This window comes from Cyprinus carpio, chromosome B18 (assembly GCF_018340385.1).
Source record: "Cyprinus carpio isolate SPL01 chromosome B18, ASM1834038v1, whole genome shotgun sequence".
In the NCBI taxonomy this organism is placed as follows: Eukaryota; Metazoa; Chordata; class Actinopteri; order Cypriniformes; family Cyprinidae; genus Cyprinus; species Cyprinus carpio.
In genome coordinates, this window is record NC_056614.1 from 18,645,460 (window position 1) to 18,670,042 (window position 24,583).

The following is a 24,583-nucleotide window of genomic DNA, read 5'->3' on the forward strand; positions in this document are numbered from 1 at the left end:
CAAAAATATAATATATTTGTATCATTTAGTAAAAGGAACCTTTTGATATTTTTATTTTAAAAAGTTGCAAATGTTTATTAGGCCTTGAATGATTAGAATTTAGTAGGCCTATTTGTATGCAACATTTGATGAAAAATTTATTACAAACACTACATTTCTAAGAACGTATGCTGTAAACTACATCTTTGAAATATTTCTCACTTTTATCATCCTTATTTGTCATTGACCAATATGTAAATCCTCAGAATTACTACACCTATGAGCTGAGATCGACTCATTCGCTTCATAATTGCAATTCTACCAAAGCTGTTGAATGCTCAAGATCTCACACAATGTGAAATCATCATTACTAGACTTTCTGCAACCAGTAATTTTTTTTTCCCTTTAGGACATGTGGCAGCATCAACACGAATAAATCAACAACTCATTAAAATTCTGCACTTGTATCCAGCTTTAATTTTCACATAGGATGCCAAATGAAACCAGAAAGGAGATTTCATATGTATGTTTTTTTTCTATTTTTAAAAACAAGCAGAAAACTAAACATGCTCACAGACCACTTGCACATAACTCTGATTTCAACTCGCAATTACAATCTGAGCAAACACAGAACGGGTTTCAATTCAAAAGCAAACAGAAGCTTCATATTGCAATACCAACACAATATCAACCATGGTTTTCAAAATAGATTATGTATAAATAGCAGCTAATAATAAAGCTCGCCAGGCTCACAAATTGGAAATGTCTTCTTCGGCAACACCAAGCGAAGCATCAGCCTGCAGAGGAAATCCACTCCTGGCAAAGAAACAAGACTAAAAACAGCAGCAATCAACAATTGCAAAACATCATGAGAAAGAGACAAGCGTAGTCTAAGAACTCATAAGTTAAGTATTATGCATTCGTTCTTTTTCGAATGTCTCTTTACATTGACGATAGAAACCCAAAATATCAAATTATACGCAGAAAATGAATAAACATTTTTGTAGTAAGCATATTCACGGTACATAATTGGCATATTCAACTGATCATGAAAACAGTGCTTCAGTGCAGAGCTGCATTCTTCTCCAGAGCAACAACAAAACACTTGAGAGAGCAGTTAGACTTAATGGCGTACTAAAATAACAACACAGGGTTCACATTTCAACTAAAAATGACTGTCAAAGTCATGACAGCATCAGAAAATTATGATTTATAACAGATAATCACATCGATGTTGAGTATTATATGTTTCTGCATAAATATGAGGCATTAAAACACATAAAATAGCACTTGCTAAACAACAAGCTGCTTTGAGAATATGCTTCAGCTCCACTGCTTTCCTCCGGGAAGGATATGTTCTGTTTATAGATGATTTATGGTTACATCTGTCTGCTTTCTTCAACAGAATCCGTCGGCTCTGTTCGGTGCGGAAGGTGTTTCTTGCGCTCCACATAAAAAGATGAATAACTACACCTGACAAATGGATGCCTGGCTTCGCTCATCTTCCACTAGGTTGTAAATGGGATATAAAAAGCTCAGACATACCTCTGGGCACACAGAACACGTTCTGTTTATTTGGGCTGGAACAAATGGCGAGGCATTAGATCTCCACGTACTATGGAATTCATCCAGTGATGGCAAATGTTGGCTGTGGGAAAACACAAGTGTTTCATGATGCTTCAGGCCTTATTGTTGGACAAAAGCATTTTAAATGGATCTTATGCCCCGTAGCATCCTGAATGTTTTTAAGGGATAACTTGTCTGTGCTTTAAAAGCAGGATGAGGCTTGTTTGTTTCTCATTCCGCTGAGTCTGAAGACACAAAGTGGGTAAAAAAGTTTTGTGTTGAGAGAAGACACATCCTGGAGCTAAGGCTGCACAGTTAATTAAATTCAATTAAAGTCAAAATTGTGATATGGCCTTGTGTGATTAATAAAAGGCTGAGATTTAATTAAATATTTAGTTTGTAGTTTGAAAGCGAAGAAGCCCTACTGTTTTGTGGGTGTCTTTTTTTTTTAACTTGATGGGAGTTCATTTTCGGGTCAACTGAAAAAATTTGGTTCTTTTAAAGGAGACTCAAGTGTGACTGTATGTAATGTGACGTAATGGAAGTACTGATAGATATTTTCTTCTGTATTGTGATGTACATCTGAATGACAGATTATCAAATAAGAGAAAACTCAAAGGCAGGGACTTGGTTCTATTCATAAGTTGTTGATTGGATGTAAACAGAACAAAAGAGCGGGACTTAAGCAGACTAAATGATTTTAGAAGTTTGTCGTGTCACTGGAAGATTGAGTTGCACATTTTGGTGAAAAATTATGAGGTAAAATTAAAATAAATAAATAAATAAATAAACATGCATGGATGAATCATTCATTTTTTTTTTTTTTGTATACTATGAAACTCAACTGGGTCTAATCTTGTTTTGGACCCCATTGACTTTCATTGTATGGAATAAGACTGAATGAAACATTCTTTAAAATATCTTCTTTTGTGGTCTGCATAAGTAAGAAAGTCATACAGTTTTGGAACAGCATGGGGGTGAATGAACTTACCCTTGAAGGAAAAGCCCAGTTTGAATTTATTGGAATACACTACATTATTTTATTCTCAGATTTTTGCTCTGACTTGCAGTCTGAAAGAATTAGCAATAGTTCCGTCGAAAGATGTCAAACATGTTGGCAAGTGTATGATGCCTGTTTTAAAATTAGTTCAGATTTTAAAAGTCGTGTAGGTTATTTCAGCCTCAAGATTTATTGAGTGCTGTTTCAGTGTCTATAGTTTTAAGCAGCAGCAATATGACATGTTAAATGTTTCTTCAAAATTATATGTTTTGGAACAAATCAGTCATTCCTAGCTGAAGCTCTAGCACTAGGAGGCATGTGATTCTGGTGCTGACAGCCAAATGGTTCCACTTGTAAATTATGAGGAGAGAATGGCTTCAGTCTTTCACTGAAGAGTGAGGATGACGCCTGTAAATACAAGTTTTGAATTCCAAGATATGGCTTTAAAATAAACAACCGATCAACCATGCCACTTCAATGAAATATATACAGTATGTAGTGGAGTGATCTATACAATGCTGTGATTTAACTCTGTGTCATTCTGTTCAGCTTCCCCCACAGTAGATTTGAATTCATTGGCGGCTAGCTGTGTCTGCTCTGTGTTGCTCATGTCAGCGATAATACCCTGAGCAGTATTATCACTCTCCTCCATTATTTTCCCATTATCATTAATCTTGCTCATGTCTACGTTCTCAACTGTAGGCATCTCTTTGTCAACTGAGCTTTTCAGTTCATCTATGTTGCAGTTTTCAACTGTGTTTTTCTTGATGCTTGGCTCAGTCTCATTTTTTACACCATCACTAATTAGCTTGTCTATATTTTCCTTGTTGTTCACCATGCCTTTGTTTGGTTTCTGCTCAGGAGTGACTGAACCGATTTTCTTAGGTGTGCCGTTGGTGTTGCTGCAAAGTCGGGAGTCCCTTCCCAGGCTGTATCCGCTCTGGAGCATGGAGAGCGTCCGCTGGTGCACGTCTTCCCTATGGCAGCGGTACAGCCCACGGAAGGCCGAGCGAAACTTCTGGGACATCAGGTTGTAAACGACAGGGTTGATCGCACTGTTGGCGTAAATGCAGGTTCTGCAGAAGAGCAGGAACCAGGCATCCAGGTATGGCGTGCTCACGAAGGAGTTAATGAGAACCAGGGTCCTGTATGGCATCCACAGCAGGGCGAAGAGCACAACCACCACTGCGAGCATCTTAGTGACCTAAAGAGGTGAGAAATGATAAAAGTGGCTCTTTGAGGTTTTCCCATATACTCACATATACAGCAATAGACTTAGATTCAAAGCATTCTTAGTACCTTCTGATCGCTTCCATAAAGCTTCCATATGAATTCAGAACACTTCCTTTTAAGTATTTCTAACAATCAAGCATGCATCCATGTATGTTCATCGTGGTCACATACTGTACTATTTTACAACAAGTTTTAACAAGTTAAGATATGAATATAGGTCTAACGGCTTAAATTAGCTATAATTCATGAAAACATGTCTACTGGAAACCTGCATGTTTTTTTTTTTTGTTAAAGCACATATATTTAGAGCTATTATTTAGAAAAAATACACAAACAGGGTTAGACTGAGTGCTTTGAATTAAATTAAAACTCATCCTTGTCTGAATCTCAAAGAAACAATTGCATTTTACATTATTGTTGCATTAAAACAAATGTAGAAGTCCATGGCATGCAAACAGAGGGAGCGGTAGAGAGAATGACAGAGAGAGACAACAAGACGAGACGCGCTCAAACATCTTCCAACGTCAGTCAAACATCATCTTTGACGGTTAACAGGCAAACACTGCTGAACTCCTGTGAGAAGGGTGGAATATATCCACACCAGGTTTTTTCTGTCAAAGAAAACAAAGCAGTCATCCCTAGTGTGTCCTCACTCATTTCAAGCGACAAATACATACTAAAATTCATCCCATTAACATTCACAGGGACTCCTGTGGGGTTCGAGCATATTCATTGTCTCACTCTAGAGATAGACAGCCGGTGACGGAGACCTTCAATAATAGTGACAAAATTGTCTGCACAACAAAGCATCTAATTGAAGCTGTGTGAGGCTGGGAGGAGCTCCATTAATTAACAAAGCAGGAGATAATGACTGCATGACTGGCAGTGACAATTTGAATATGCATTTGAAATATCAGGTTATTGTGATTGCTTATCAATGGAAAACAAGGTCTTAACACAGCACAAACAAAGCCGGCTGCTACTCATGATTAGGTTAAATAAAAGAGAGCCTCTACTGTTGTGATGACTTTATCAGATTCATAGGAGAGATAACTTCACTCAACCACCGCGGTGGCACAGGCATCTTGAATTGTATTGAACTTTATGAAATTTGCAGATGAAGTGATCAAAGAGCTGGAGGTGCACCGTAACCAAGGTACAAAAGCGGAAGAAAGGGAGCCGCTCTTATAACCTCAAAGAGCATAATCTCCAGGAGTATTAAGCATACTTGAGTGAACATCACAAATCATATTATGCAAATGTTCCACTTAAGTGGGGCACTCTTGAATCTGCAAGATTTTGATCTGAGGCGAACGCGAGCATCTCCGCACACACATAAGTGCACTCGTGGTAAACGCAGGGACATGTGCAAGTAAGGTCACTGAATGGTCTTAATTGCATGATATTATCCATTCTTATCTGTTTGACGCTTTGAATCTATCATTAAATTCATTAGATCTATATCACTGAACTATCGTTAAAGTCTCAGAACTAAAAGTATAAGTTTATCTGTCAGGGTTATTATAATTAACTAAAACAAATACCTTAAAAAAGTATTACATGAAATTAAATAAATGTTAACTTATGTAAAATAAAATATTTAGTTTATCTATTTTATTTTAGTTTTTTTTTTTAATCAACCAAAAAACTATATAGAAAAAAAGATTAATAAAAATGAGAAAAAATATATAATTACAATTTTGACTAAAATGAAAATGGAAAATATAACACTAAAAACTGATTCAATACAAAAATATTTGTAGAAAATAATAATAAAAGTTTCTTAGTGATACTAATACCTGGGTAGTTGACAGTAATATATACATATTAGTGCTGTCAAAATTAGCATGTTAACGAAGGTGATTAATTTATTTCAGTTTAACATGTTAAAATAAGGCATGGGTGGAGCCTAGGGTTGGCAACCCAACTGCTACTTCTGTCTCTTTTTTGTTATATTTAAAAACTTTAATGTTAGGTGGGATTAATCATGATTAATTTCAGAAAAAAAGTGCAATTAATCAGTTAAAAAAAAATAATGTATGGATTGACAGCACTAATACATAGCCGCATTCACTGTCAACTGTGTGACTGTATACCATTTTCAATCAGGGAAAAGATCTTCTGAAATTCTTGGCCTTTGCATGACTTCATGCTTTTGTTTTCTCACTGCCTGCATCATATCTCTAATGTCTATGATCTATCACAGAGTCTATTATTCCAGAGTCACAACACAGCTGTGGCTGATGTAGTGACGGTAATGTAGACCCAAACAGTACCCTGATGGCCCCTAATGCCTCTCTTCTGATGAGATAGATCCTGATGATCTGCTTTATGATGATATTCTGCCATTAGGTACACTTTCACATAATAAATAATGAGCTCAGATGTTTGGTCTGCATCCATATATGTGTTTATTTGCACAAATGAAGGTGTGCAGAGATATTATTTTGCTTTATACAGAACTCCAAAGCAAAAATGACTACATTTAGAAAACATTTAGTATAAATTACTTCCATTTTGATGCTATCAGTAAAAGGTGTTGGTAATGGTTCCAAAATGTCACCCAAAGAGATTTTTCTTATCCTAATGTACAGTTAGACCTCATTCCCTATACTCTGCATCTTTAATTAAGCACTATCATGCTGTATAAACAGCAAGTCAATAAATAGACAGTTAACAGTCATTTAGAATCAGACATGAAAAATGAATGCGGCTTCTGATTGAGTGACTCTGATTCAAACCTCTGACTCGCAAACTTCTGACTCTTTTGACTGAATCATCAAAATGAATCGGAACCAAGGTTCATGCTGTGTTAGTTGTTGCATGCAAGAAACATTGGCACACGCTCTATGTGATGATAATTTAAGTTTTACGACTGACACCAGATGCAGCTGAGTATCAATTATTGTATCTTTTCTAATTTGTTAAGCAAAATTCTAGGCATTAGGCTTTTACAAATTAAGATGCAATCAAGTAAAATATTAAATTAAAATATTAATTAAAAGATTGACTTGATTATCTAAATATATGCCAATTAAATCTGTCAATTACTTTAAATAGACTACTATTTTAATCTCCACCAGGAAAATACCGACACATTCTTCTCCTCACAAATTGACATTTAGTAGAGTGAAACATTATTCTCATAAAAAAAGAACTGACCTTTCAAAAAACAAATGTGAGATAATAATCATAAGGCACGGTACAGGAGGGAAGAACTGCCCCTCGTTTGCCCTCAACTGCAATCTCAGTGGATATCAAAATGTGGAATGAGACCTAATTGTCTAAACACAAACTTTTGAGCACACGCACAGACACACACACATGCTCGCGAACCTGTTTCCGGGAAGAAAGCGCGCTCTTTGGGCGTCCCTGACGACCTGCTTTTCCGGCGTCCGCTGGTTCTTTGCAGCTCCTCCTGAGAGTGGGGGCGGTAATGGTACCTGAGTCTGGTGGGTGGGGCAGAGGACTCAGGTAAAGGATTCGGGCGATGAGACCGTAAAGAGCGATGGCCAGGAGCAGCGGGATCACGTAGAAGATGGCAAAGTCGATCAGGTAGATGGGCAGGTAGAGGTCTCGAGAGACGCGGTAGCCGCACTGAACACGACCGTCAGGGTTCACCTGGATGTCCACCAGGAACAGCCAGAGCATACAGTATACACAGCAGGTGAAGGCTGAAAGCCCGGAAATGATGGGTTTGGTGCGTTTGGCTCGGGAGACCGTACAGACCGTTTGTGCCCTCATTGGGTGACAAATAGCGATGTATCTGTGGAACCACGAGAAAATAATAATGTTTATTATTTAATGAAATATATTTAAAATATTTATTTAAAGTATTTCTCACTTAGAAGTCACACTTGTGATTCTCGTCAGCCAAAACAGATCATTTAAAGTAATATTTCCTCTTTAATATTTTGTGTTTTGAAGGGATCTAATGGTACTAGACAAACTCTCTTCAAATAACTGCATGCTTCTCTACTCACCATGTATATATATATAAATTAATTAGTGCTGTCAAACGATTAATCGCGATTAATCACATCCCAAATAAAGGTTTTTGTTTACATAATATATGTTTATTGTGTTTATTTATTATGCACATATAAACACACACATACAGTATATATTTTGAAAATATTTACATATATATACATTTATATATTTATATTATTATATTTTATATTATATATAAATATATTTAATATATAAACATAACATATTTTTCTTAAATATATGTATGTGTGTTTTTTATTTTTTTTTTTTTTATTATTATATTTTGTATTCATACATATAATATGTAAATAAAAACCTTTGTTTTGAAAGCGATTAATCGCGATTAATGGTTTGACAGCACTAAAAATAATACAAATATTAGGAACAAAACATAATACAAAATCATCTGGTGGGAAAAATAAAGAATGTCATATGTAATACCATGGTGTAATGACAAAGACTACCAATATTCATTGTTAGAGCATTTATCTTATATTATCTTCATATCATTTTACTTATTTTTTATATAACATAACTATCACAGTCTTCTTACAGAATTTGAGTCCAGCTCTGAGCTATTTCATTTTAGTTTTATGTTACTTAATTTTAGGTCTTACCTCTCCACAGTGAAGGCTGTAATTGAACAGGAGGACGCATTAATACCAAGGTACTGGAAGTAGGTGATGCCCAGGCACCCAGCATGCCCATACACCCAGGTGGCCATCAAGCTCTCTGAGATATTCGGCAGACCCGCGGCCACCAGGACCATCAGGTCCGCCACGGCCAAGCTCACCAGATAGCAGTTGGTGGGTGTACGCATGTGCTGTGTGGTAAGAACCACCAGCACGACCATGATGTTTCCCACTATGCCCACGCCACACACCAGCAGCACCAGGAACACAGATACCGTCTTATACTCCAGGGACTCGGACACAGCGTCCCCAGACCCCACTAGGGAGATGTTGGTGGGGGTGTCCATTCTGGAGCTCACATTTTCCTGCATGATTAGTCCTCTTGATGTGAGTATTTACATACAAGATGTGAAGAAACAGGCAGAAATCAAATTGGTGGTGGAGAAAAAAGTAGAATATAATCGGTTTGATATTCAAAAGATTGAATATAAAAAAACTGTCTGTTCAGTTCCAGCTTTTATTAATGTTCTTTTCTCTTATTAAGTATGTTGTTGAATTTTCTTGGGTTCAACAGCATAATGATGTTCATCTGCTGACCGCAGCCCATTATTTCTTCTGTAACAGTATTCTTCCATTAAAAGCATCGCATTGAAATCCAGAGGCTAATTTTTTCCCCCCACGTTAATGCAAGCGTCCATCCAATTGATCACTCTGCAATAAAAGATTGCAGAAGTCAGCAGGGAAAAAGCAAGTCTCAATCACTGTTAAGAGGATTTCATAGCCGCCTGTTAATTACTAAATAACAGTCCATTTCATCTGGCACAAAAAGATAAGGCGTACACTGAGGTGGCAGCATCACATATTAAAATAACATGATGCAGACACAGACTTCCTATTTGTTCTCTTTACAAATATTCCCGTAACACTTGCTCTAGTAAGGATTTTAGGAGACTTCCTCTGAACATTATTGAGACAGGATGAGAAGCTTTTAATTATTCAAATGAGACATTTTAAGTGGTGCATGGCGATAAGTAGGGAAAATCACAGAATGACTTAAAGTCACACAGCTGCTGTGGCAAATGGCATGTTTAATATCCAAGGATCTTTAAATCAAATACAACCTTTATACAGTTTTTTCCGACACACTGAATTATCTTAGAAATCTCTGAATGACCTCAATAGCTCTTTTTTTAGTGCATAATTCACAAAAAGACACCAAATGGTAGAAACGTCTGTTGAATACTCATCATAATGTAAGAAGACAATGTTTACCACAAATATTCTTTGATAACATATTTGAACATTAATTCTAGTCTGAAAATTGTGTTTTGAAATCCATTAAAGCCACTAAATGGGGCCAAGACATTGTTCACAGGAGCTTGAAAAATCCAGACATCTGTTGCTCTTTTCAATCGTCTCTTTGCCTTGTAAATAAGACTGCATTGCCTCTCGGGGCTTCCCTAATAAATTGAGGTGGACACGATGTGAAAAGTAATTTAACTCAATCCTGCCTTCCCAACCCTGCAAAACCCTGCTCGGACTTCATCTAACTCTATTTCATATTCCATTATTACTGCTCTGGCAGTGCAGATATATACAAGAGCACTGCGGTTTCCAATCATGTAAACTGAAGAGAAACACAAATGTGTGTGTGTGTATGTCCCTCAATGTTTATCATGCTGTCTTAAAAAATGATAAAATTTATCATTTGTATAAAATTATTAAAAATATATATATATGATTTTCATATAAGGGACATGTTAGAATTTTTTTTTTATATATATATATATTTTAAAGTAAATGGCAAATAATAATGAGTGGCTACACCTGTTTTTCAACAGGAGCACTACAGTATTTGTAACATCCATCAGATTCCTGCTGTCACATATATAAAAGAGAGCTCTTCCTTTTCTTTGTCTGAGCTTAATTCGAAGGTGATGGGAGAGTCAGACGTGCTGCTATGAAACAGGCTGTCATCCACATTTGTTTAGCTCTCCTAATTGACTGTATCACTACCAGAATCATAAATCAGTAGAATGCACTCCTAGCCAAACAGCGCGGCTGTGTCTCGAAACCTAGTGAGCTGCCTAACTAGACTGCATTTTGGGGCGCCACAGTTTGCTTCCAAAATGGTACATGCCTAAAACCGCTGTCTAAGTAGTTATTATCTCACTATATTTAGGACACAGCCTACTATCCATGCGAAAATCACAGTCTGTCTTATAAATTTGTACCTGAACAGGAAAGCAGACGTTCCATTAATGCATTGAAAATATTCATAATTCGAGAAAAATGAATAATTTAGAGGTTTGAACATTTTTAATGCAACATCCAGTTTGCAAAATATTTTGGTGCCTTAAAGATTATGTGAACTTATGAACCTCTCTAGCTATACAAAAAAATACATGCTCAGCTTGTATTTTTTTATGTCGCAATATTACAAATTATATAATTATATAAACGTTATTAAACATTAGCACCGATCTTCTACCTGAGCAGCTTTATGTATTATATTAATATAGATTGGAACGAAACAAGCTAGAAGAATTTCTGTCTTGTAAAACGCGCAGCTCTTTAATCATATTTAGCCTATAATATAAGTGCATATTAATACACCTTTGTCTTAAAAAAATAACACTTTTAGGAATGAAGTTCTGATTTAAGAAATCACTTAAAATTTGCGTAGCTATAATGGAAACTGACATCGACAACTTCTCAAGATAGAGAATAAAGCGTCTCCTACCAGACATCATTCTTGTAGTTTGGAACCAAAACAGCTCTCGTGCATTGTCGGCTGTAAACCCCAGATGAAAAGCAAAATGCACTGATATGAAGTATATGACATGACGAGCAAATAATCTGATCTTGTACAGAAGCGCTAGTAAATGCACTCTTAACTGTAAGTCTTCTTGTAGGTCCCTTCATAACAATAGCGCCCCCTCGTGGAAGAGTTCGCCGGTAATTCATGCGTGTGTCATGAATGATCTGAGGCACACTGTAGGCTGTAATTAAAGAGTCATTCACAAAATGTTCTACCCCTAAATAAATGTATATTACTTTGAGAAATGTGTTTAAATTATGATAATTTATATAATTTTATAATTTGTTCCTGTATGACCTCAGTATTTAAATAGTGTCTCCCTGTATATGAATGTATGCCTCAGTATATTTATTTATTGAATATTCAATATATTTATTTTACATGGTATTCTAATAATAATTTAATAATATTCCTTTCTTTTGCTTGTTTGTGTATGCTATGCAACGAAAAAAATAATAATCTGGTCGCGCGCTTTGATGACGTCTGGGAAATGGCCGCTCTCGCTGTGTAGTGCAGGGTTTATGAATTTCTCCGCTAGAGAAAAATAAGAACTCCAGACAGATCGCTCACTGTTTGAACACAGTCACCCCAAGGAGAGAGACCGGGTGACTCCCTACACTGAGACCCTGTCTCCCGAGACTCTGTGGTTTGAAAGGTGACCGAATGTGTTTTAATACGCGATGTCCGTGTGTTGTGCAGGAGGGAGCGCTTTATTGTTGCATGAGATTTTAGCCCGTGTGCATCGAAGAAACATCGTGCAACCCAGTAACTCGTGAATTTAGACTAAGAATGTAACGTATGTGTATTTTAAGCTCAAGTCTAGGCGTTTAAGTGGCGCGATCGGTCGGAAATGGTGTCGATTTTTAAGTGTGCGGGCAGGATTCGGGCCTGTTAGCCGCATCGCCATCAACGAGCTCTCCCGTTAAAGATAAAGCGGCTAGTAAGACATGTGTGTGTCTGTCTCTCTTTAATGAATTGATTTAATTATGTGTAGGTAAACAAGTTCCAGATGATTCAATGACTGGCCTTTGTGTGGTATGGAAGAATTTATGTTTATGAGTTTAAGTTTTGAATGCGGTTAAGCTATTTTAGGTTAGCGGCTAATATAGAGGTGTTGTTATGAAAGAACTAGTCTAGTAGGGTAATTCATTCTTTTAATGGGGATTTTGTTTATGAAAGTGTACCTTATATAAAATCACCATTGTATAGTTTATCTAAATACCATTGATATTAAAATGATTATTGCTACAATAAAAACTGTTATCTTTGTATAAGATACTGCCATTCAAAAAATAAATTAAGTGACAAGCGTTTTGAAAATCAGGTTAATATGTGAGGTATCAACCGAAGTAAAGCTTATTTTTGGTCACTTTACAAACACTTTCTAATTTTTAATATTTGAACAATGTTAGCATATTTAAAAGCTTACAAATAGAAATGGTTGTAGTTGTTTTATGTTTAGTTTTAAGTCAGCCCTCAAAGGGTTCAAGCATTAACTTAATTTATTATTGTTATCTTTATATATAAAAAACCATTTCAGATTTTTTTTTTTGGTTTTAATTTTGATGATTAGAGCTTACAGCTCATGAAAGTCAAAAATCCAGTATCTCAAAATATTAGAATATTTACAATTGAGTTTCATTAAATGACCATCCCAACAGTATAAATGCAGGATATCTCTTGTTCTTTGAAACCACAATAATGGGAAAGCCTGCTGACTTGGCAGTGGTCCAGAAGACGATCATTGACACCCTTCACAAAGAGGGTAAGTCACAGAAGGTTGTTACTGAAAGGGGTGGCTGTTCGCAGAGTGCTGTAGCAAAGCATATTTAATTCAAAGTTGACTGGAAGGTAGAAATTGGTTAGGAAAAGGTGCACGAGCAACAGGGATGACCACAAGCTTGAGAATACTGTCAAGCAAAGCTGATTCAAAGACTTGAGAGAGCTTCACAAGTAGTGGACTGAAGCTGGAGTCAGTGCATCAAGAGTCACCACACTCAGACGTCTTTAGGAAAAGGGCTACCAAGCCACTACTGAAACAAAAACAACGTCAGAAGCATCTTACCTGGGCCAAGGAGAAAAAGAGCTGGACTGTTGCTCAGCGGACCGAAGTCCTCTTGTCAGATAAAAGTACATTTTGCATTTCATTTTGGAAATCAAGGTCTGGAGTCTGGAGGAAGACTGGAGAGGCACAGAATCCAAACTGCTTGAAGTCCAGTGTGAAGTTTCCGAAGTTAGTGATGATTTGGGGTGCGGTGACATCTGCTGGTGTTGGTCCATTGTGTTTTATCAAGTCCAAAGTCAATGCAGCCGTCTACCGGGAGATTTTTGAGCACTTTATGCTTCCATCTGCTGACAAGCTTTATGGAGATTCTGATTTCATTTTCCAGCAGGACTTGTCACCTGTCCACAGTGCCAAAGCCCAAAGCCACTTTCAAGTGGTTTGCTGACCATGATATTATTGTGCTTGATTGGCCAGCCAACATGCCTGACCTGAACCTTATATGGAATCTATGGGATATGTTCAAGAGAAAGATGAGAGACAGTTGATCCAACAATACAGACGAGCTGAAGGCTCAACAGTGCTTCAGCAGTGCCACAGGCTGATCACTTCCATCCCCACACCTCACTGATGCTGGAGTTTGTGCTAAAGCAGCCCCTTCCAAATATTGAGTGCATAAATTAACATAATTTAAAGAACTTGAGCTTTTCTGTTTTGTGAATTCTTTTTTTGATTGATCTTAGATACTGGATTTTTGACTTCCATGAGCTGTAAGCGCTAATCATTAAAAATTAAAAAAACTTTTATAATGTTTTACTTTATTAAAGAAAATTGTACGTCATTTTTTGAAATAAGTTACAAAAACAACTTTTTCACGATATTCTATTTTTTTTGTTTAAGATGTACTTGTGTGTGTGTATATGTATGTTCTAAATGTTTTTCATTTTTTGTAAATGAATAAATGTATTAATAAATATAAATGACATTATTTAAATCAATAATTTGTATGCCAAATATGCATTTACTAAATTTGGTTTTAGAATGGCAATTTTTACAAATATATTTTTATAAGTATATTTTAATGGAAAATGTTCTTACCATTATAAATGTTATGTTTTAAAGCATTTGTTATTAAATATAATTAATTAATGTTAATTCAAACATTACACGCCAAATAAGTATTTACTAGATTTGTTATAAAAGTGTTAGGTTCCTAGTAGTTTGCAAATAATAGATATTATTTTAGTAAGGGTTTTAATTATTTAGAGTGGGTCTTAGAGGGCCTGTTAACTGAGACTTTCTGTTTTAACTGTTTGGCTGATATTCAATGTCTGCTTCAGAGTTCTTGCTGATGGATACGCCTGAGAGCCCCACCCAGTCCCCACAATCTCCTGAGGAGGAGGAGAAGGGTCTCTCTGACAACGAGCTGCTGGAGTCGCCTGAGTCCCCAGCAGAAGTAGACAAGGGAGTGTCAGACAGTGAGCTTTTGAATGATGATGAGAATGAAGTACAGGAGGGTGGAGGAGACTCCGACTTTGAGGATGGAGACAGGGTAGCAGCTGGAAGAGAAGATCCTGAGGACGTTTCAGACCTGGAAGACTACAAGATGGACAGGGAGGAGAAAGAAGACGTCCACCAGCAAGACCTCCGTTTGACAGTCCGAGGAAGCAGAAAGGATGCTAGCCAGTCTCCTGAAGAGGAAATCCTTGAGACGCCGAGATCACCTGATCCTGACTCGCCAGGGCCAGAACACGAGCGACCTTTCACCCCAGCAGAAGAGGAGCGAGACGAGGAGGATGAGGCAACCACCAAGTCTGGCCTTAGCCGTGCTGAGATTGAGGAAGAGGATGATGAGGAAGAAGAGAGGAGGCGGCGGAGGAGGGCAGCGATGGTAGTGAGTGATTTGAAGGACGAATCTTCTGTGTCCAGAGATCTGGATGAACATGAGCTGGATTATGATGAGGAGGTTCCAGAAGAGCCGAGTGCTGCTGCTCCAGAGGAGGACGAGGGAGAGAAGGGTCCCGCCGGGGAGGATGGAGAAGATGAGGAAGAGGACGATGAAGAGGTGGAGAAAAGACGGAAGAGAAAGGAAAGAAAACCAATTCTGCCCCCAGATAACAAAGACACGCCGCTAAGAAAATCTGAGGACTCGAGGGAGAGAGGCAGGAGAGATTCGTTCCGTGATAAAAAGAAAGAGGAAGATGATGGAGAGATTGATGAGGGAGAGATAGATGTAAGTATGTTGAAATATTTGTGATTAGCATATGATAATAGGAGCTGTTCAATCTCAGTTCGCCACTGCAGAGCAAGTCATGACATTTTTTTTATTTTATTTTATTTTATTTTTTTTGCTGATAAAAACATTGCGTTTTAACTTTGTAGTCTGCATTTTTAATTTTTATGAAACCCAACGACATTTGTGTAAGTTTGTTTTTCATGATGCAGAGAATTTTCTTGTATGCCCTGACCACGACAGTAGAGGGAGCAATTGAATGCAATATCTGTTTTTTCTAGAATGGAAAAGAAATGACACACACATTGCCAAATCAGAAAACATAATTATATTATTATATCACATGATCAACTTTTTATATACTATGTAAATAAAATATGTAGTTACACTACCATTCAAAAGTTTGGTGTCAGCAAGATTTTTAAATGTTCTTAAAGTATTTTATTCTCACCAAGACCGCAATTACAGTAATATTGTGAAATAATATTACAAATATTTAATTTTGAAGTGTAATTTTAATTTTCAACATCACACAATCCTTCAGAAATTATTTAAGTATGATGATTTGCTGCTCAAATAGAGTTTTCTTATTAACCATGTTGAAAACAGTTGGGCTGCTTTATATTTTTGTGGAAACCATGATACTTTTTTTTTCAAGATTGTTTGATGAATAGAATGTTCAAATTGTCAACATTTATTTGAAACAAATGTTTAAACAATGTAGAAGTCTTTACTTTCACTTACTAAGTCAATTTAATGTATCCTTGCAGAGTAAAGTATTAAAAAAATCTTACTGACCCCAAACTTTTACACAGTAAAACACATACCTTTGGTTTAGAATAAAACAAAAAACTTACATTAACAGTCATTATTAGGTGCTGTAGTGAGTTTTTCCTGTTTATTTTTTAGGATGATGATCTTGAGGAGGGGGAGGTGAAGGACCCCATGGACAGGAAGATCAGACCCCGACCCATCTGCAGGTTTTTTATGAAAGGTAGTTCTTCATTCATGTGCTTTCCTGAATACTTGAAATCTGCTGATACAGCTTTTCTACATATCAAATTGAGTGTTTACGTAGCTCAGAGTGATAATCTAACAATTTCCCTTGATGATAACATGCTTTGAAGTTTGATAAACCTCACATTTCGTTTGTTGTTCAGCGTGTGCCTAAATTACAACACTAGGGGGAGCAATTGAATGCAGTATCTTTTCTATGAGCACATTTGTCTTTAGAGCACATATTCTAAAAGCAGTGGATTGTTTTGATGTTGGTGTTATGTCATTATTTAAAAAAAATTTAAACGATCAATATATATTTAAATATCGCATTGGTTTCTGTCTGGTCTCTTGCAGGTAATTGCACCTGGGGCATGATCTGTAGGTTCATCCATCCAGGAGTCAATGATAAAGGCAACTACTCCCTCATCTCCAAGCCAGATCCCTTCTCTCCTAACGGAGCACCTCCTGGAGGAGCAGGAGGTGGACCTCACCCCCTCATGCCCGCTAACCCCTGGGTATACATCCTCTTTGATTAATTTTCTACTATTGTGTTTTAAATTAAATTCAAATTTCAGTTCAACATTTGAATCTTGTTTTCTTCCAGGGAGCCCCTGCTGTAGAAGAGTTGCCTCCTCCTCCGCCTCCTCTAGATCCTCCGGTGGAGAGCGCCTGGGAAAGAGGCCTTAGACATGCCAAAGAGGTACGGTTATATTACCACTATACCAGTTTTAAAATAGTTTTTGAGTGAACAATTTAAAAAGTTCCATTTCTAGGTATTGTTAAACTGTCTATGGGATTTTTGAGGGGGAACTCGTCCATTCAAATGAGTCTGTAGTGTGTTCTGCAGTGGTTTTGTGATAACAAAAAAAAAAAAACCTTTGTAACTGACAAAATGTTAAATGTATTTTGATACTCATGCTGTGCTAAATAGGATGCTTTCTTTACTTCAGTAAGAATTTGTTAGACAGGAAAGTTTGCTGGTTAAATTGAATAACTGAATGCCTTGCTCCAACTTGTTCCAACTCAAAAAATGTTCACTTAGGTGTTGAAGAAAGCCACCATCCGTAAAGAGCAGGAACCAGACTTTGAAGAAAAACGTTTCACCGTAACCATAGGTGAAGATGACCGTGACTTTGACAAAGAAAATGACTTCTTCAGGGAACGCGGCTATCGTATCACCAGAGAAATCAGAGATGCTGGGTACGGAACAATGACTTATCAAGAACTTAATCAGAGAGTGATCTCTTCCATTTGTTACCATTGTTTCTGCTGGTTCATGAAGTTCAAATGTGGTTGTGGGCAGTTTAAATACTTAAAGGTAATTGTCATCTATCTAAAACTGTTGTTAAAAGCATCTTGATAATTCTTATGCATATTAGCTCCCTTGTTCTGGGAAATAAATGTAATTGTCACACTGCAGGACCATTTTAAAATTGCAAAAAGGTTTTGAAATGGTGAAGAAAAAATGCACAAAACCTTGACCCATTGCAGCACCCAAAATATACATTGTTATTAATTCATGTAAATTTTAAGCTAAATTATTCTTGTTGATTAAAAAAGATGGACATAAGCTCTGACCCATCCTGTAATGTTTTTTTTTCTCTTTCTGTATTGCAGTGATATTGAGTTCAGAGATCCAAGTTATGGGTGAGTATCGTAAATCAATTGCCCCCCAAAATTCACACATAAACTTGTGCTCTCACATCTAAACCACAGTTTATTATTCTTCCCAACTGTAGTGATCCTTATGGCGACCCATACTATGATTATGAGATGGAAGCTTTTTGGCGAGGAGGCCAGTATGAGAATTTCCGAGTGCAGTACACTGAGACCCCACTGCCATACTATCCTGTGAGTACATACTGATATAGTATACATCTGTTTTACTGTTTTGTTAAGTGTTATATGTTCCAAACAGCTTTTAGTATGAAGCTTAAGCGCAAAGTTACTGATATTTGGTCTTTTAAATGTTTACAGTGTGCATGCACATGATGTGTAGGCCAAATCATATAACCGGAATTACCAAAATATGTTTATTAGACAAAAATAGTTGCTGCATTTGAGACATGTACAAGTACATGTACTGCTGAACAATTGAGACTTGTTTTTTTGTTTGCATCAGGACCGAGAGCGGGAACGAGATCCACGCGAACGCCACCGCGAGAGGGAACGGGAGCGTGAGAGAGACCACCGTGAGCGGGAGCGCAGACAGAGAGAGCGAGAAAGGGAGAGAGAGCGGGAACGGGAGAAGGAGAGTCGGCGCAGGAAGGAGGAATGGGAGAGGGATCGTCTGAAACAGGACGAAAAGGAGGGAAGGCCTAGAGAGCGGCCTCCCAGAGAGCCACGGGAGAAGAAGGATGAGAAGGAGAAGCCACTCAAACCACGTTCACCCACGAACATGCCACCCAGGTGAGTTTAAAGCTTCCTGCTTAACACTAGTCTCAGTCTTAGATGGGATGCTAAGAGGTCACAGACTGTGATATATATTGCACATTAAAATCTGGTGAAATATGGCAGTTCCAATTTGAATGCCCAGCTGCTACGCAGTTTTGGGGGTGTTCAGGTTTTTAGTCTGTAAAGACATATTTATTTGAAGTCTACTGCAATGAATGGGCTTGAAGTGTGTGCTGTTTGTAAAGTTCAATTTCAGTTGGTTTTTAATTTGGGATGGAAATTCTCACCACAAAATCTACATGCATTTCCACTAATTATTTTGGTGTTGTCTGTGCAGTCATTTACAGAGACTGCTGCTTTTTAAAGTGATTTAAATTCCCCTTTGTTTGCATGCTGCTCTATTATTGTGATAGCATCCAATTCAGAATAAAGGCCCAAGTATACTTAGCTTTTGAAGTATAGCCCATTTTAGGTGTAAGTGAACGCAAGATAGAATTCAGAATAATTTGTACACTTTTAAACTAAATTTGCTGCTAACCCTCTCACACAATGTTATCGCAAGTGGCTCTAGTTTTTTAAGTGTGATGGCGCATTTGCATTTTTCATTTGCCATTGGAAGTTATTCTAACCAGATCATTTACAAATTATTTTCGGTGCTTCTTGCACGTGTACCTTTTACAGTTCACCTTAAAGTTATGCTGCTCTATAGCATCCAATTAGAAAATAAAGGTGCATCAAGTAATTAGCTTATAAAGCCCATTTTATGTAAGTGTACCATCTTTTCCCGAAAGTTAAAGCCGACAAACTAAATTTGTTTTAACACTAAAATTGACATTACCCTCTCACACAAGTGCTTATCAATGTGGCCGTCTGTTGTTGCTGCAGTTTTTTTGTTGTTGTTGTACCATCTCTTTAGTTTTGTTTTTGGCTGTGAAACATTTGCCCGGGACAGTTTTTGCCATCTTGTGAAACAACTGATTAGTGCAAAACCAAGTTAATGCACGTGTGCAGCCTCTGCATACAAAGAATGTTATGCGTTTACTATACAGGTGACAAAATTCAATTCTAGTTGACATCAAATTGTGAGGTTGAGGAGACGTAGAAATTGTAGCTATATATCTTTTCTAAAGTAAAACTAACTAAATAAACAATGGATAAAATGTAGAAAAATAATACTTTTAATATTTTTGTTGTTTTCACCCATTCAAAGGGAGTACAGTTGCACAAGGTTTTTCATTATAGTTGCTGTGTCTGTTTTAGCTGTATATTGGTATGTTACATTTAAACTGTCAGTGAACATTAAATGAATTGAAAACGCATCTATGACACAAATTCACACTTATTCTTTGTGGAAAGCACTGCAGGGTGACTTGCGTAAGCACACTTCAAGTTGCAAATTTATCTCTCATTTTGAATCTTACAGCATTTTGGTCTTTCCTGACATTATCACAGTAGTCTTTTCTCCTGTTGGTATTATTCCCCTTAACAGTAATTTCTTCATTGCTGTATTCACTTCCACAGCCAAAGACTAGTAAGATTGAATATTTGATTATGGTCACTTTATGGGAAATTTCCAGGAGGATTGCATCTCATGGCCATACCAGTGCTGTGCTTTTGACTCACTATGTCATTGTCAACTCTCATTTTTCCTAGATAAAAAAAGAGATTCGCATTTCATTAATTAAGCCAAAATCCCACACAAAATGGACAAATTTCCAGCTCATTTGTATTGAGTAAATGATTTGTGTTCTCATAATTCCACATAAGGAGACAGTGACAGTTTGCACGGAGTCATTTACCGGGCAGTGTAGGGGAGAGATTCACGCCTACGTGATTTGTTTGGCTTCAAAGAACTGTTGCGTCTAATTTTGGGGCAAATTTCTAAACTTCATGTCATATAACCAATTTCGTGTGAACAGTTAGATTAGCTTAGAACATGTAAAAATGCACGATCATGCTTTTTACCCTTGTGACCGATATATAAACAGTTTCAGTTCCTCTGAGCACTTCTGATGTGGTTAGTAAAGTGCTTTGTGTTCATTGACAGTGCTGGATACTCAATACAGCATTGTTATTTGGGGCCTGTCTGCTTAAGGGCAATAATACTACCTTAGCACCACTCACATTCAATTAAATTTTATGTTAAAGGGGTCATATGATGTTGCTAAAAAGAACATTAGTGCGTTGCATCTCAAAAATGTAAAATGTGCTCCACACATCTGAATATTTGGATGTAACTGTTCTGGAACAGTGTTGTAAATACAACTTAACCACTTATTTCTAGTTGTGTCCTCTTTTGGAAGGCCAAACAAATTAGTTTCACTTTCACAACGAAACAGCGTCTCCACGACATTGCGCCGACGGCAACACCGAGAATCAAAGTTACGCCGCCTTTCTTTGCGTGAACATTTGGGTGGCGTTATGCAAATCTTCCCACATCGTGATGTAGACATGTGGGGGTGTGTTTAAACAAGGCGTATTAGGAGGGAGTGGACGAGTCTAAACTTTTATTAAGAATATCTCTTTGGGTTTGAGACTTTAGTCTTTGCAATTTTCGGGATCTTATCTATTCATGAACAGCTTGTAACACTCCAAAGAGAAAGGAAAACTTGAAATCGCATCATATGACCCCTTTAAATTACGTTATATTGGTTCCAAATTGTTGTTAATGTGTACATAATGAACATTACTGGACTGGTGGTGGTGCTTTTTTGGTCATTCGGTGTTTCTGTAAATAAAATAAATAAATAAAAAATTGGGTTAAAAAATTACAAATACTGGTAAGATAATAATGATACAAATTCTACTAATAAGAACTATAAAACGCACTAAGGATTAATGAGCTGCTGGATTCATGAATATTAATCAGGTTTTGTGCGTTTGCTTGAACTAATTTGCTGAAATCAAAACAGGGACGATAATAGGTGAGCGCCAGCCAATGAGATTGCTGTTTGCGCCTTAGCTCCGTCCACTACCGGATAACTCGGCAGTTCTTAAAAGCTGAAGAATTCCAAGGGAACGCTGTTATTTTGACAGGAAAATACATCAAAGAATATCGTTTACATGCAGCGTGTCAATTCTTTCTCTCTCTCTGCGTGTGTGTGAAACAAAGCGATGCCGAGTTGTGTGCCTTCACACTAGAGTTTAAGGTACATCAAATACAGGTGCGTTGCACATCCATTCAGATGAACTGAAAAACAGCACAGATCGCTTGATGGAGAGTGAAGCGCTCAGTCAGAGTGTTCGGCGAGTGGAAATATCTGTGCTAAACTTATACTTAGCCTCAAACTCACTCTCTGGCGAGTAAAATCTGAGAATTTATTAGCCATTGGCTAATATAAGACATCATTTAGTTGGCCAGAGTGAAGATTTAGTCGGATATATGCGAGTGATTTACTCGCAATGTAGATGGTTGACATAATAACTTCACCTTAGGCTAGAAGGTTGTGTATTGTGGTGTGAATGTGTATTGTATCTGGTGTGTGACCTCTCTTATGCTTGCTGCCGGTCAAAAGTTTGGAATAATGAAAAAATGAAGGTAAAAATGTGTTTTGTATATTATCATTTAAAATAAGTTTTCCATTTTAAAATGTCATTTATTCCTGTGGAAGGAAAGCTGAATTTTCAGTAGCCATTACTCCAGTCTTCAGTGTCACATGATCCAGAAATCATTCTAATATGCTGATTTAGTGCTCAAGAAACATTTCTTACAATCTTCAATGTTGAAAATATTTACGCTGCTTAATATTTTTGTGTAGTGACTATTACTACATGTATAGAAATTAATGCATTTAACATTTTTGTTCAATAATTGTATACATTATGTACATGTTATGTACATTTTTATATTAATTTTATGTGTAATTGTGCAACATGCATCATACATTGTCAATGTTTCAAGGTAGGATTTTTTTCATGTAATATCCTCCGGAAACCTGTCAATGCAGTTTGGAAATAAAACCTCTGCAACTAGAAAATGTTTCATGATTAATTAGGAGTTGCAACATTAGCTTTCCATTACCTGCATCACAGGTGAAAGTTTGATTCTTGTGATACCTATTGTAACAAGCTGACGGAAATGATTCAGAACATTTGATTATAGTAGCAGTCACGTGATCATGAAACAAGGAAATTTTTCGACTTGGCAAAGGAATGAAGGAAGGAAATCATTGAAGCACGACATGAACCATTTCCCAGGCGTGGTGAACACAAATGTGTGAGCTTAGATCGATGCTGTTTGTTCGCAAACAACTCCCTGTGACGTGTTATCACAGTTTCAGGCTTTACCTGAATGGTTGGTCATCGCTACTCAGTGCTTAGATGTTTAAGATCCAGTCTGATTCAAGGAAATTGACATTTGAAATGGCAATAATGGAATTGCAACGGCATTTCATAACTTTGCCACTGGCTGAAACTGTACCTAAATACTGCATCTGACTGATACTACACTTGAACTGATACTAAGGGGGGCCAATATGAGCAAACCCTCAGTTCACAATAGAAGTAAATGTTTTTCGCAATAACTTATTATTAACATTTATCGCACATAAAAGATTCAGATCATCAAACCAATTTTAATATTACACAAAGATAATGCAGACCAGTCAAATTTGACAGACTTAATAGGGCCATCATACGTATGATGACCTCAATTGAGCAGGACATTACACACCCATTAAATTGGTACCTCACCTTACTGCCCTTCAGGACGCAGATATAGGAGACCAAGGTGCAGAAGGGCTCGCTTCAGGAAAAGCTTGATTCCTGCTGTCACAGAGACCTTGAATAAAAGGCCTCGCTGAATAGGCCAGGATACGGACATTGATATTGGGCAGACTTTGCTAATGTAGTTTTTGATCTAGATATGTAATACTTATGACATGTTGTTGTGTCATAGTGACACTGTATGTGGAAGGGAATGATGCTGTGAAGAATTTCCCTAAAGGGACTATAAATTCTAAAATCTAATTCGAAATACAAAATGCAGTTTTTAAATGATGAATTCATATATTTAGGGGAAAAAAGCTGTCCAAACATACCTGGCCCTACGTGAAAAATAAATTGCCCTCTCCTGTTAAATAATGAAAGAACTGTGATTAACCATTATTTTAGAAAGCGGAGTTAAACTTCACTTGCCACTCTTTTGGGCAAATATTCTGTGGACTGATGAGACAAAAGTTGAACTTTTTGGAAGGTGTGTGTGCGGTTACATCTGGCGTAAAACCAACTTAGGGTTTCTTAAAAAATAAAAAAAAATCATACCAACAGTCAAACATGGTGGTGGTGGTAGTGTGATGGTCTGGGCTTCAGGACCTGGACGACTTGCCATAATTGATGGAGCCATGAATTCGGCACTCTATCAGAAAAACCTGAAGGAGAATGTTCGGCCCGAAGCGTGAATCCTTATAAGGGAAAACAACTAACGAATCCTAACACCGTGTCAACACTGGATGCGAGCTGTGCGGCGTGACACGACAATACTATAGAACCACTGATCTGTAATAGAGATTCATTATATATAGATCAGTCAATAGAACTCACAATAATCAGTGATGCTGTCTACACTGAATGCGGTGTGGCACGGTGTGACACCACAAATCCCTGACAGTAAACTGCTGCTGTGTTCTATTTATGACGTGCTAACACATTTCAAATGATTGTCAACGGTCGCTTTGTCGTGTCCAATCTAGACAGGATTTAGCTGATGCGGTGTGGCACCACACGACAACTG

General features: G+C 37.2%; 2 protein-coding genes across 5 annotated transcripts in view; one reads left to right on the plus strand and one right to left on the minus strand.

Moving 5' to 3' along the window:
- Nucleotides 1-419: 419 nt before the first annotated feature.
- LOC109072933 (thyrotropin-releasing hormone receptor-like) lies at nt 420-11,308 on the minus strand. The gene is made up of 4 exons (XM_019089130.2): nt 11,147-11,308; nt 8,389-9,114; nt 7,115-7,544; nt 420-3,749 (listed from the first exon to the last, which is right to left on the minus strand). Exons 2-4 carry the CDS (start codon nt 8,772-8,774, stop codon nt 3,054-3,056), a joined length of 1,512 nt encoding a protein of 503 aa, XP_018944675.2. The 5' UTR covers nt 8,775-9,114; nt 11,147-11,308; the 3' UTR covers nt 420-3,053.
- A 386-nt stretch (nt 11,309-11,694) lies between these two features.
- zc3h18 (zinc finger CCCH-type containing 18) overlaps nt 11,695-24,583 on the plus strand; it is a 32,541-nt gene continuing 19,652 nt past the window's right edge. For 3 of the 4 annotated variants that reach the window (XM_042744180.1, XM_042744182.1, XM_042744183.1), the window contains exons 1-9: nt 11,695-11,879; nt 14,567-15,459; nt 16,369-16,453; nt 16,813-16,973; nt 17,063-17,158; nt 17,501-17,658; nt 18,076-18,105; nt 18,198-18,309; nt 18,581-18,867. In XM_042744180.1, coding sequence (XP_042600114.1) covers nt 14,578-15,459; nt 16,369-16,453; nt 16,813-16,973; nt 17,063-17,158; nt 17,501-17,658; nt 18,076-18,105; nt 18,198-18,309; nt 18,581-18,867 — 1,811 coding nt within the window. In that variant the 5' untranslated portion in view covers nt 11,695-11,879; nt 14,567-14,577. Of the gene's footprint in view, nt 11,880-12,237; nt 12,260-14,566; nt 15,460-16,368; nt 16,454-16,812; nt 16,974-17,062; nt 17,159-17,500; nt 17,659-18,075; nt 18,106-18,197; nt 18,310-18,580; nt 18,868-24,583 lie in introns of those variants that run through there. The other variant, XM_042744181.1, reaches the window with a different exon arrangement.

What these genes read in the sequence shown, in the direction of transcription:
- LOC109072933 (XM_019089130.2), bottom strand. Translation starts at nt 8,774, where the DNA reads ATGCAGGAAAATGTGAGCTCCAGAATGGACACCCCCACCAACATCTCC. An exon ending in ACAGCCTTCACTGTGGAGAG is followed by an intron (nt 7,545 to 8,388) that starts GTAAGACCTAAA and finishes GTGGTTCCACAG; the next exon opens with ATACATCGCTATTTGTCACC. An exon ending in CGCTTTCTTCCCGGAAACAG is followed by an intron (nt 3,750 to 7,114) that starts GTTCGCGAGCAT and finishes TCACCTCTTTAG; the next exon opens with GTCACTAAGATGCTCGCAGT.